General features: G+C 45.6%; 1 protein-coding gene across 1 annotated transcript in view; it reads left to right on the forward strand.

Annotated features, from left to right (window-relative positions):
- The window catches only part of ALN (allantoinase), a 161,480-nt gene that overhangs the window by 49,372 nt on the left and 99,133 nt on the right, over positions 1–12,975 (forward strand). The window contains exons 2-6 of the mRNA XM_086506256.1: positions 8,988–9,078; positions 9,224–9,341; positions 9,421–9,494; positions 10,271–10,347; positions 10,485–10,521. Of these exons, the coding sequence (XP_086362382.1) occupies positions 8,988–9,078; positions 9,224–9,341; positions 9,421–9,494; positions 10,271–10,347; positions 10,485–10,521 (397 nt within the window). The remainder of the gene's footprint in view (positions 1–8,987; positions 9,079–9,223; positions 9,342–9,420; positions 9,495–10,270; positions 10,348–10,484; positions 10,522–12,975) is intronic.

The following is a 12,975-nucleotide window of genomic DNA, read 5'->3' on the forward strand; positions in this document are numbered from 1 at the left end:
GATGGAGGCAAGCGTGGCCATGTATACCTTGGAAACAATCATGCATGTTCCATTGAGGGTATTGGCACTGTGCATCTCTCCATAGATGGCACAAATGAGCTTGTCTTGTATGATGTTAGATATGTGTTGGAAATCAAGAAGAGTCTGCTGTCTGTTGGTCAGATGGATATGCATGGTTACAGCATCTTGTTTGAGAGAGGATCGTGGAAAATGACTAAAGGCTCAAGGCTGATTGTAAAGGGCACAAAGAAAGGGACACTTTACTGCATGCATGGAAAGGCCGTGTTGGGCAAGTTTATTGCATTGGCTGAAATTAACTCTCACATGGAGTTATGGCACAAGAGGCTTGTCCATAGGAGCCAAAAGGGCCTTTCTAAGCTTTGTACTTTGAACAAGCTTGATGCTAAAGGCACAAAGCTTGACTTTTGTAATGAATGTCAATATGGCAAGCAAGTAAAGCGTTCTATTACTCCGGTGTCTCGTAAATCTTGTGTGCTTGATCTTGTACATTCTGATGTATGTAGCATGCCTACTAAGTCTATGGGAGGTGCATGCTATTTTGTCTCCTTTGTTGATGATCATTCTAGAAAAATTTGGGTTTATTTGCTTAAATCTAAGGATGAAGCCTTTGCTGCGTTTAAGAAATTTCATGCATTGTGACCACCCAAACAGGTAGAAAGCTAAAATGCTTGTGTACGGACAATGCGGGGGAGTTCACGAGTGTTGAATTTAAGAAATTTTGTGAAAATTTGGGCATTAAGAGGGAGCTTACTGTGCCATACAGCCCCTCTTCTAATGGTGTGGCTGAAAGATTCAATAGGACACTTTGTGAGAGGGTGAGATGCATGTTGTCCACAGCTAATCTCTCTCATGGATTTTTGGGGAGAAGCTTTGAAAACTGCAGTGCATATATGCAATCGATCCCCTCACATGTCTTTGAAAGGTGACATCCGTGAAGAGGTTTGGTCTGGCAAGCCTTCTTCATATGATCACTTACGCATTTTCGGTTGCGAGGCTCTTGTGCATGTTAGACCTGAGTTGAGGAGTAAACTAGATACCAAGTCCATTAAAGGCCTTTTCATGGGATATGGTGAAGAAGGCGAAATGTGTTACAGGATTTGGGTACCTCAACTCAAAAGGGTTGTACGCAGCCGGGATGTTGTTTTTAATGAAGCAAGGCTGCTTCAAAACAATTGTGCCTCAGAGCATGACCATAAAAGGGTCAAATTTCAGCATGACCAGCCACTTGTTAGGCTTATTTTTGACCCTCAGGATGCACCACATATGGCTGAAAATGTAGATGATCCAGTGGTGTTTGAGCCAGATGATGTTGGACAACAAATTGAGGCTCCTGTAGGGCATTGCAGCCACGAAACAATGCTGAAAATGGTGCCGAAAATGATGTACAGCAGCCCATTGTTGATGATTTTATCATGCCACCTGATGTAAACCCATTGCCGGATAATGTGGATCATTGGGTGAGGCGGTCTACTCGTCAAAGATGGCCCGTAAGTAGATATGACCCCTCTTTGCATTACATTATGTTGACAGATGAGGTAGAGCCTCTTACGTATAAAGAGGCAAAGACATATGAGCACAGTGTGGGAGCTTGTTATGCAGGAAGAGATTAAAGCTTTACATGCTAATCATACTTGGGATTTGATGGAATTTCCCAAAGGCAGGAAGGTTATTCTTAACAAATGGGTGTATAAAATCAAGACAGTTGATGCAAAACCCAAGTATAAGGCAAGGCTAGTTGCATAGGGATATGTTCAAACCAAGGGCATAGAATTTCAAGAAGTGTTCTCTCCTGTTGTGAAGATGACCACTTTGCGTGTATTGTTTGCTATGATGGCTGCTCTTGATTTGGAAATGGACCAAATGGATGTACATACCGCTTTCTTGCATGGTGATGTGGAAGAAGAGCTTTACATGAAGCAACCTGAGGGTTTTGTTATTACTGGCAAGGAACATTTGGTATGTATGCTCAATAGAAGCTTGTATGGGCTAAAACAATCATGTAGACAATGGTACAAGAAGTTTGATCGCTTCATGCTTAAACATGGTTACAAAAGAAGCCATGCAGACCATTGTTTGTATACCAAACGTGATGAGCATGGCAGCCATATCATTCTTGCGCTCTATGTGGATGATATGTTGATAGCTGCAAAGAAAAGAAGCACTGTTGATGCTCTTAAAGGGCAGTTGAAATCTACATTTTCAATGAAAGACCTTGGGGCAGCTGAACATATACTTGGAGTGCGTGTTACAAGGCAAAGAAACAAGCGCCTATTGTATTTGTCGCAAGAAAAGTACATTGAAAAGGTGCTGGACAGATTTAACATGGCTGAAGCAAAGCCTCTTGGTGTGCCATTACAGCCATATGTCAAAATCTCCAAGGATGATTGTCCCAAGTCAAAGGAAGAAGCCAATGACATGCAAAGTGTGCCTTGTGCTTCAGCTTGTGGTTCATTTATGTATGCTATGGTTGTTACTAGGCCTGACATAGCCCATGCAGTGGGAGTTGTGAGCCGGTTTATGGCTAATCCAGGCAGGTTGCATTGGGATGCAGTAAAGTCCATTATGAGGTACTTGAAAGGGACTAAAAACAAATGCCTCTGCTATGGTAAAGGACCATTGGAGTTGAAGGGATTTTGTGACTCTGACATGGCTGGTGATGTGGATACACGGAAATCCACAAGGAGCTATGTGTTTACTCTTGCGGGAGGTGCTGTTTCATGGTGTTCTAGATTGCAAAAGATTGTTGCATTGTCTACGAAAGAGGCTGAATATATTTCAACCACTGAGGCTTCTAAAGAAGCTATTTGGTTAGCACGCCTATGCAGTGAGTTTGGTTTGCCTGCCAAGGCACCTATGCTTGGTTGTGATAGCCAGAGTGCCATATGTCTGGCAAAGAATGCCATGTTTCATGCACGCACGAAGCATATTGATGTGCGGTATCACTTCATACGAGAAGTGCTTGAGGATGGCCTTATTACATTGGTTAAGGTCCATACATCACAAAATCCAGCAGATGCTCTCACTAAGTGCTTACCCAAAGCACAACATCATCTATGCATAGAGATGGTGGGAGTCACGTAGCTTAAAGGTGCTATTTATGCCTTTAAGTGGGAGGTTGTTGGGTTAAAGGCCCAAATAGCCCCCTTTTATGTATAGTTTAAAGGTTATTAACCTTTGGCCAAGTTCACATTGAACTTGGCCACTAACATTAAATTGGTCCTATACATTATAATAAAGGGAATGTGAGTTATTTTACAACTCACTCACTTATTCCCCCAGCCAACGAGTACCGCTCTCTCTCCCTCTTTGTTCTGCTAGCGCCTTCTCTCCTGCAGGCTATCGCCACCTCTCTTTGCACACACCCTGTACTTCCTCGCGTGCTCTATCACTTGCACACACCGCAATGCACTCATCACTATCTTCTCCCATCTCGCCCCTACCCACCCCCTCACACACTCTCGCCCCTACCCACCCCCTACTCACCCTCGCCCTTTCCCTCCCCCTACTCGCCCCTACCCACCCCTCTCTTTCCCTCGCTCTCTCCCTACCTCCCTTGTCCTTGCCTCCCCCTACCTAGGCCTCGCTCCCTACCTACCCCTCGCCCTCACCCTACCTAGGCCTCGCCCTCGCTCTCCCCCTATCTAGACCTCGTTCCCTACCTACCCCTCGCCCTCACCCTACCTAGACCTCGCCCCCTACCTACCCCTCGCCCCCTACCTAGGCCTCGCCCTACCTACCCCTCGCCCTCGCCCTCCCCCTACCTAGGCCTCGCCCCCTACCTACTACCTACACACCCTCGGCTTTCAAGCATTCACCTGGTTTCCTTGTGGCTGTCAAGCATTCACCTGGTTGCCATCCCGTTGTTGTTAATGCTTTTCGCTTTGCCATCATGATGGAGCTTAACCTTATTTGCGGTGTTACTCCACCTTATGGTCATCCCTCTTTTCGAGAACACTGTCGTGCAGAAAGTGTTGCAAGGTTCATTTGCAAGCATGGACCAAGTCATTTTTCTCTCACTATTGGTTATCAAAGATAAAGATGTGCTGGATCCAAACCGAGCATATCTCTTTGTTGTGGAGCCTCATTCTGTTTTGCCAATTGGGATTCTTGGACTATGCAATCATAGTGGGTTCTCGCCTATTCAAAGGCTTAAGGCGTTTGCAAGCAGTGCAGTGTTTTTAACCCCACTTTTGAGGCATGTAAGGTCATGGTTGGGCCTCACACCTGCTTCACGAAAGATGTACAAATGCGGCACCTACTGGTTTTCTTTCAAGTTTTTTTCCAGTATTTCCTCTCACCGAGACCGTGAGCGGTCTTGTGGCGGGCAACCTGTAGCAGGCTACAGTGTCACTTTCACAGGACACAAGTTACAGTTGGCCGAGGCTGGTTCACTTTGGACTGGACGGACTCTCTTGGTTGGGCAGTGACACGTGGCAGGGGATACGGGCGGTGGTCTAGTGGACATAGTGGCTAGGTCACCACCACTCAGTTATCAGTTGGGGATAGATTTAGATGGCTGACATTTATGAGCCGTTGGTGGCTCTTTATGATTATACATATGGGTAGCAGTTGGTGGAATCGGATCATCTTCTAGATATATGGTCCAACATCGTCGTCGTCTAGAGAGGGAGTCTATACACAGTACGTCTTCACCATCCCTGCACATCTGAGCCTCGACACCCCATTGTACCTGAGAGTCCTGGTCTAGAGCTGAGTGTGCTGCCACGCCAGAGTCTGTATCAGTTCTTTGAGATAGTCGAGTCATTTGTTGTGGTCTACTGCTGCTGTTGTGTCTCTGTGAGCTCAGCTGTTGTCTATTGTTTCCTGTTTTCAGTCTGTTTTGAGTGATATTGTCGCGCACATTACACTGAGGAGCACCCACTGTAGAGAGCACGACACACTATCTGCGCTACAAGGACCAGACTAGCAGGCTATAAAGTGCAAAGCAAAGTAGGCGAAGCTAGGTAAAACCCAACTAGCTTCACAATTTGTACCTCAACAGAGAGTGAGACTTCAGTTGAGGTCCCATCGTGATCGCCAAAATGAGAGCACTTATAGCGCGGATAGTGTGTCGTGCTCTCTACAGTGGGTGCTCCTCAGTGCAATGTGCGTGACAATCTCACTCGAAACAGACTGAAAACAAAGGAACAATAGATAACAACTGAGCTCACAGAGACATAACAACAGACCAGAACATATGACTCGACTATCTCAAAGAACCGATACAGACTCTGGCGTGGCAGCACACTCAGCTCTAGCCCAGGACTCACAGGTACAATGGGGGTGTCGAGGCTCAGATGTGCAGGGATGGTGAAGACGTGCTGTGTGTATAGACTCGCTACTCGAGATGACGACGATGGACTATATATGAAGAAGATTCACCAACGACTCATAAATGTCAGCCACCTAAGTCTATCTCCAAACTTGAGTGGTGGTGGTGACCTGGCCACGAGAGCACCGTCGATATGCTTGCCACGTGTTATTGCCAGCCCAAAGAGTCCGTTCAGTGTGAACCAGACCATACCAACTGTGCTAACTGTGTGTCCTGTGAAAGAGACACTGTAGCCTGCTACAAGCACGTGAACGCGAAGAAAGAATGGGAGCCATAGCGCGTAAGCGAGAGCAAGCACGCTTGGAAGCCAAAGTAAGACGAGCCGAATTGGATCGTGAGCGCGAAGAAAGAGAAGCGGAATTCGATCGCGAGAACAAAGCAAAAAAAGCGATGAGCGACCAACACAGAAAGAGTTGTTGCGACTTTTTTCTAATTAGGCGCAGTTTGAAAAGAAACAGGAGAAGGAGACTCTTTCAGTCTGTTCTTCTCTCAAGCATGACACATGATTTGCATGATAATGATAAGCATGATGATTTGCATGATCAAGATGTGATTACTTACAAGCATGATGATTTGCAGGATAATGATGTGATTGTTCACAAGGATGATGGTTTAGTTGACACTTTTTCTAGTGAAGCTTACCTCATTGCAGATTCGATCAATCACGAAGAACCGATCTTGGCTCTTGAGTCGAGGTCCAAAGAACCCCCATAGGAAGTATTATGTGCTCGAATGATTAATCAGTACGCATTGTTCGAGTGTTTCATTCGTGATGCTTTCCATATATTAGTCACCATCCTTGTGTGATCCTTTTTATAGGCATGCCGTATTGCACGATGAACACGATTCCCTCATGAATGAGCACGGATGTATGTGGATTAGAAAGATGAAATGTTTGCATTCAAGGAATTCACATTCCATGTCTCTTCCTTGGCATGACATAGTATCAGAAAGAGCACAAGAAGGATTGAGCATCAAGCATGGGCATTTCCATTGTGATTTGCCACAGTTGATTGATTTAGATCAGAAAGACAAGTTTCGACCCCATTGTTTGCGTGTGTTTGATGAACAGTTTGGCACTCCGTCTATAAGTTCATCTACATTGCATGCATAGTCTTTAAAGAAGACTAGAATTTTTCCAGTCACTTTACATGGAATGGGTATGTTCATGTTTTTGTGTTGGAAGTGGTTTCAGGAATTTTCAGCCTTAGAGATTCTTGAAGAAGGTGGACGCATGACTATAGACAAAGTTGAAGCATTGAAGCAGCCACAAATGACTTTGTGTCGCTTTCGGCGCGGCCCAAAGAAGCAAGCGTTGCAGACCTTTATGAAGTTCAAGTATCGCACGACCCACCCATCAGAGTGGGCCGGCGAAGAGTCCTTTCTAGGATTCCAGACATTGTTGGCGATCTCCCTCGGCGCCATACAGTTTGGTACCAATACCTCACTTTGAAAGGAGGGGATGTCATGTGCACATCTAACCCTATGTGTACATGGACAAGTTACTTCATGACAAGTGTTCAGTCAGCTTAGGAATAGGAAGTGATCTGACACTTTTGTGAGTCTGTTCACAGACCGAGCATGTCCATACACTTACAGTAGATGCATATCCTCCGGTTGCACACACAGCATGATCATCAGATTACAGTCACAACCCATCAGGAGCATTTTTACATTGCATAGAACTATTTTCCTTGTTTTTGACATTTTTCACTTATTATTTTTAAGTGACTTTTGTTGGGAACTAGGTATAGGGCAAATTCAGTAAGGATGTATATAAGAAACCTAGCGCTAGTAGATTCTGGTAGAAGAGGCAGCAGGAACTTCGGTTCAACAGGCACCTTCTCAGCAGGACCCCCAGCAGGCCTAGCGTTTTTCATCCACAGACCAGCCTTGGCGTTTTTGCATGGCAGATCAACCTCGGCGACAACAAGACACAGCAGATCAGCCCTAGCGTTAGCAGATTTCCTCAGCAAGGACAATTTTGAGCCCTACCGTTTTTGGTTTGTAGATCAGCCTCGGCGTTTTGCAATTACATCGCGACAGAATCAGCAGTAGCACCAGCATTTTCAGTTTTCAGCATCAAGATTCCGCAGTAGAACCCCCGAACCTTGTAGATCTCACCTTCCCGTAGCAGATACTCGCCGCACGCTCAGATCCATCGAAGTTTGCAGTTTCAGCCCGGAAAACGCAGATTTCAGCATCTGCGTTTTCAGCGCGTCGTCGTTGCATCGTCGTCATCGACATAGAGTCAGAATTCAACAGATAAAGATTTGCAGATTTCAACCATTAGCGTTTTCAGATTTCATCCGTCTCGTCATCATCGACATTGTCGGCAAGTCCAAAGCATTGTAGAGATTTGTGCAATCAATAGTAGACCGCTCTCGCCATAGAGAGTGGGGCCTTTGGAGGAGGGTTTGACAACATTCTGGTGTCGTATTCTTCTCTCTCTATCTCTCAGTCTCATGCACCTTCATTCATAGTGTTTATCCACTTTGTTTGTGACCACTTGCACTCTCTCACTAAAGGAACGGAAGGCTCTCCCTTCCGTAAGTAAAAGGAACCTTGAGCATAGTTCGGAGCTCTCATCTTGAGCAAAGTTCCACATTCACATCCGCTTCACCTTACAAACGTGTTAAATGACACTGAACAGAAAAACAGAGTGTCAGAGCTAAAAGAGGATCTACACACTTTCAAAGGAAGGATGAATCAGTGGAGGGACTAAATTCACACATTGATGAGGTGCACCAATGAGCTCTTGCAATTGTTTGTAGAAGCCTCCAAGATCCTAGAGAAGGAGTTAGCCAACACAGTAGCTTCAGAACCACAGTTCAGAGAAATGGCTGAAGTTTTGTTCGAAGCTTGGATCAAGGCAAACCAGCCACTTCCCAAGGGTTGGATACACAATGCATCAGTTTGTCACAAATTGGCTAGAACCAGACTCACTGGGGAAGGCACACCTTGTATGATGCTGAAACAAAGACTTGGAATGCTTTGATACCATACGAAGTCGAGATGATGACTGATCGCAGGGAGCAGCTGGAGTAGGAAGCCATCTATTGGCTCATTCCGAAGGACAATGCTCTCAAGGAACGAGTCAACTCTGGCAATTCAGGCTCCACCTTAGACCATTCAGAAGCCAACATGGAAGAAGGCTCCAGATAAGAAAAACAGTGACACCCCATTGATCGTGTACGGAAAGCCCAAGAACCAGATCTCAGCTGCATTTCAAGTGTATTTAACATTTAGAAAAGGGAGGGGGCTCTTTTAATGTGGGCAACCGGCTCCCGGTTGCACCTCGTCCAGGAGTTCGACCGTTATCTATCAAAACCCCTGCCCTGGTGCCTAATTATGCCATGTTTTGGGGCGGGTGGCAGGGTCACAACACTTCAATACAAGGGCAATATAATATTTGTGCGCATCCCCCCTCCCCCCCCCCCCCCCCCCCCCCCCCCCCCCCTCTCTCTCACACACACACACACACACACACACACACACACACACATCATGGACACATTCTCCCTCACTCCTGTGTGGTGCATTTGTTAAGCTTGTGTTGACTAGAAGATATAACTGTGTATGCTTGATCACATCTTTGTTCGGCTGACATGTTGTCTGTTGAACTAACGAACAGGTTAAGGGGAGCTGCAGCTTGTTTCCCGAGAACAATTTTGTGATTCGCAGCAAACGCATTGTTACTGACAAAGGCGTTATTGCTGGCTCAGGTTAGTAAGTTCGTGCCAAAAGAGCTTTGTCTTCTATTATTTGTTTGCCATCTCCCAGTAATTACATACTCACCATTTCACTTTCGCACTGTTGGTTGGAGTTAGTAAGATTCGTGGATATGGTTTGTCTTCATTGTTGAATTAGTGGAAGTGAGCAAAGGGAAAATAACATCTATCTCAATGGATGATATGGCAACAAGCACACCTCTAGTTCCTGTCTTGAATTTTGGAAATGCTGTGATCATGCCGGGGCTCGTTGATGTGTAAGTTGCTTAATGTTTCTTACTTTGTTTGTGAATTCTCTTATAATAAAAGGTTCTTTGATATTTTTTCTGATTATAGGCATGTTCACCTAAATGAGCCTGGGCGCGAAGATTGGGAGGGTTTTGAGACAGGCACCAAAGCAGCTGCTGCAGGTTTTTTGTCACACACTACTCAAAAGCATTACAATTTCTTGTAACAAGTCTTGGCTTAGAAAGATCAGAACTCATAGCAAACCTTGAAAGATATAACTTGGTTTGCCAACAAGTTGAGTTAGTGTTCCTTAACTCATGTCCTTTACGTCACAAAATGGCCTTTCCGAGTGCCATTTCACAGCTTTGAAACCAATGCATGTGACTTGTAGGGGGTGTTTGTTGTGGTTGGTAATGTGTCTTTTTCCAAGAATATCCTCAGACAGGATAGCAGCTCTATGCTATCAATTAAAATACTTGATGTGACACTCTGATGGAAAAATACGTCGCTTTAATAAAAACATGGACTCCTTGCGTTTTTGGCTACTTGTCTCTTGACAGTTGAAAGTTGGAATTAAATCTTGATTATTAATTATTGTGACATGCCACATATCTCAATACATGTCATATATGATTCATCCCTAGGGGGTTTTATGTATTAAATAGCCACGTATTCTCCTAATGTTATACAGACATGAGTATGCATATAAGACTTTGACAAATTATATTCCCCTCCCATACATGACTAAAATTCCATACACACAATCTGGCAAGAATCATTGTCATGGCAGAGTTGCATGTGGTGCCTGATGTTGTCCTTCACAGCCCTGGAATGAACAACATTTTATGTTTGTGGCAACCTGAAAGTAAAAATACTATGGCAACATCCTGGTAGTCTTGTTGAGAATATTGTTTTTCGTGTGCTCAGGTGATGAGCTTATGCCTTATGTGTATGGCAGGTGGCTTAACGACTCTCATTGACATGCCTTTAAACAGCCAGCCAACCACTGTTAGCAAGGAAAACCTTCAAATGAAGGTAGAAGAACTGTACCAATCTACTCTATGCAAACTGTGTGTTAACAATGTACAAGCATTCATGATGGAAAAATCACAATCAAATAATTTTTCCCCATCACTTTCTAGCTTAACAAGCTCTTGTTATTTGTTTTACAGGTGCAGGCTGCAAAAGACAAGCTGCATGTTGATGTTGGTATGAGTTTGGAGCCTTGAGACAAATTAACCGGATTAATTGAATGGCTTCATAATATGATTGAATCAAAGTTTTGAAAGTTTGCTGAGGAACCTACATATGAAATCTTGCTTCTGACTCTACATAACCCTCGACATTTGAAGTAATATTACGTGATGTAATGGATGATAGACAAACATAAAATCATGTATGACACTGTAGCCAGTCACCTAAAGAGCGTGCTGGACACTCTGCCATGGGACCCCAGGAAACATGAGGCCGACTACCAACGAAGTGGCCTCTCTGAGTGCTAACCATGGGGTTCCAAACAAGGGGCTGTCTCAGGCGCTCCTCCGTGCAAGTAGGCTGACGCTGCTCCAGGCCTCTCCGCAGTTGCTCCCAAGATCGTAGCAGACTCACAGCGAAGCGGTCCTCTAGTCTCCTACTTAAGCCAACTCTGCGGATCTCTGTGAAAATCCATTGAGTCGAGGGTCGCCAGGGGTCTCCAGCTTGAGGCACCCTAGCACTAAGCCGCTGAAGCAAGAACTCCTTCCAGGGCTCCTCACCTGGAAGAAGTCCTCTGACGATAAACTTCCCAAGACAAGAAGGGCTCTGCTCTACTGTGCTGGGTCTATGATCCCCAATCCGCCCTGAGAACAAGGAAGAGTGTTGACCTGCCATGCCACTTTGGCCCGGGCTATCTGAGTGTCGTGTCCTGACCAAAGGAAGTTCCTGATCAGCCTCTCTACCTGGCTGATACAGGAACTCAAAAAGATCCAACAAGAAGTGATGTACCACATAGTAGCCAACAACACCCGGTTGGCCACTACAACTCTGCCTGCCAGAGAAAGTCGTGCGGAGCTCCAATGTAACAACTTCCTCCTGATAGACAGGAGGAGGGGAGCAATCTGCTGCTCGGGAGACAAGTCCAAACCAACGTAACAACCCAAGTACTGAACTGCAGTCCCTGGGGGAATCCACCTGAAACCCTCATCTGGCATCCAATCAGGCGTAGGAGCACTACCAACCGAGAAAGCCACTGTCCTTCTCCAGTTGATCAGTGCGCTTGATGCACAACAAAAAGTTTTAGGAGCTTGCTCACACCTGTGAAGGTTGGCCTTCATCCAAGTACAAGGCCGAGTTTACAGCAAGGCCGAGTCGTCTGTAAACTCAGCGTCCAGTAGCTCATCTCCCCAAATAGAGAGCGTTGAGCCACGTAAACCAACCTACTGTGAAAACAAAAACCTGCTCATCGCCTCAGCATAGAACAAAAAGAGGAAGGGGGCAAGAGGGCAGCCTTGTTTGACCGAACATACGAGCATGAAACGATCACCTCTACCTCGTGACAAAAGTACCTGACTGTGTGCCCATGTACAAAGCTGACACCCCTCTGATCCAAGCATCTGAGAAGCCCATCCTACGTAGAGTGCCCTCCAGCAAGTCCCAGTCACCTCTGTCGTAGGCCTTCTCAAAACCGAGAAGAAGAATCACCAAATCCTCACCACGGAGTTGTGTGAGGGTAGAAGCCTCCCAAAAAGTAAAGATGTTGTCAAGGATACTACGCTCCTTGACAAAACCTGTGTGTGTCTCATGTATAATGCTCTCTAGAAGTGGCTGAATCCTCAAAATCAAAGCCTTGGTAAGAATTTTGTAGGCTGAGTTGAGGATGGTGATGGGCAGCCACTGTCGAATCTCATCCAAGGAGCCACCCTCCTTGGGAATGAGGTAAATCAGGCCCTCACTCATGCTGTCAGGCATATCTCTTGTGTGCAGGATGTACTAAAAAGCACTACAAAGATCTGAGCCAAGCAGGTCCCAGTACTCCAAGAAAAAGCTGGGAGTCAAGCCATCCTGTAGCAGGCTACAGTGTCACTTTCACAGGACATATAGTTAGTACAGTTGGTATAGGCTGGTTTACACTGGACGGACTCTCTGGGCTGGGCAGTGACACGTGGCAGCAAAGATATGGACTAGTCTTGTGGACATCGTGGCCAGGTCACCACATTGCTGACATTTATGAGCCGTTGGTGGCTCTTTATGGTGGTACATGTGAGTAGTAACGGTGGGGTCAGGATCATCATCTTCTTTTACATCTGGTCCAGCGTTGGGGTCTCGAGCATAGAGTCTATACACAGAGCACGTCTTCACCATCCCAGCACATCTAAGCCTCAACACCCCATTGTACCTGAGAGTCCTGGGTTGGAGCTGAGTGTGCTGCCACGCCAGAGTCTGTATCAGTTCTTGAGATAGTCGAGTCATTTGTTGTGGTCTACTGCTGCTGCTGGGTCTCTGTGAGCTCAATTGTTGTCTATTGTTCTTGTTTTCAGTTTGTTTTGAGTGAGATTGTCACCCACGTTGCACTGAGGAGCACCCACTGTAGAGAGCACGACACATTATCCGCGCTACAGGTGCTCTCATTTTGGCGATCACGGTGGGACCTCAACTTAAGTCTCACTCTCTATGAGGTACAAGTCT

The sequence above is a fragment of the Adiantum capillus-veneris genome, chromosome 29 (genome assembly GCF_014529385.1).
Source record: "Adiantum capillus-veneris isolate H3 chromosome 29, ASM1452938v2, whole genome shotgun sequence".
Taxonomy (NCBI): Eukaryota; Viridiplantae; Streptophyta; class Polypodiopsida; order Polypodiales; family Pteridaceae; genus Adiantum; species Adiantum capillus-veneris.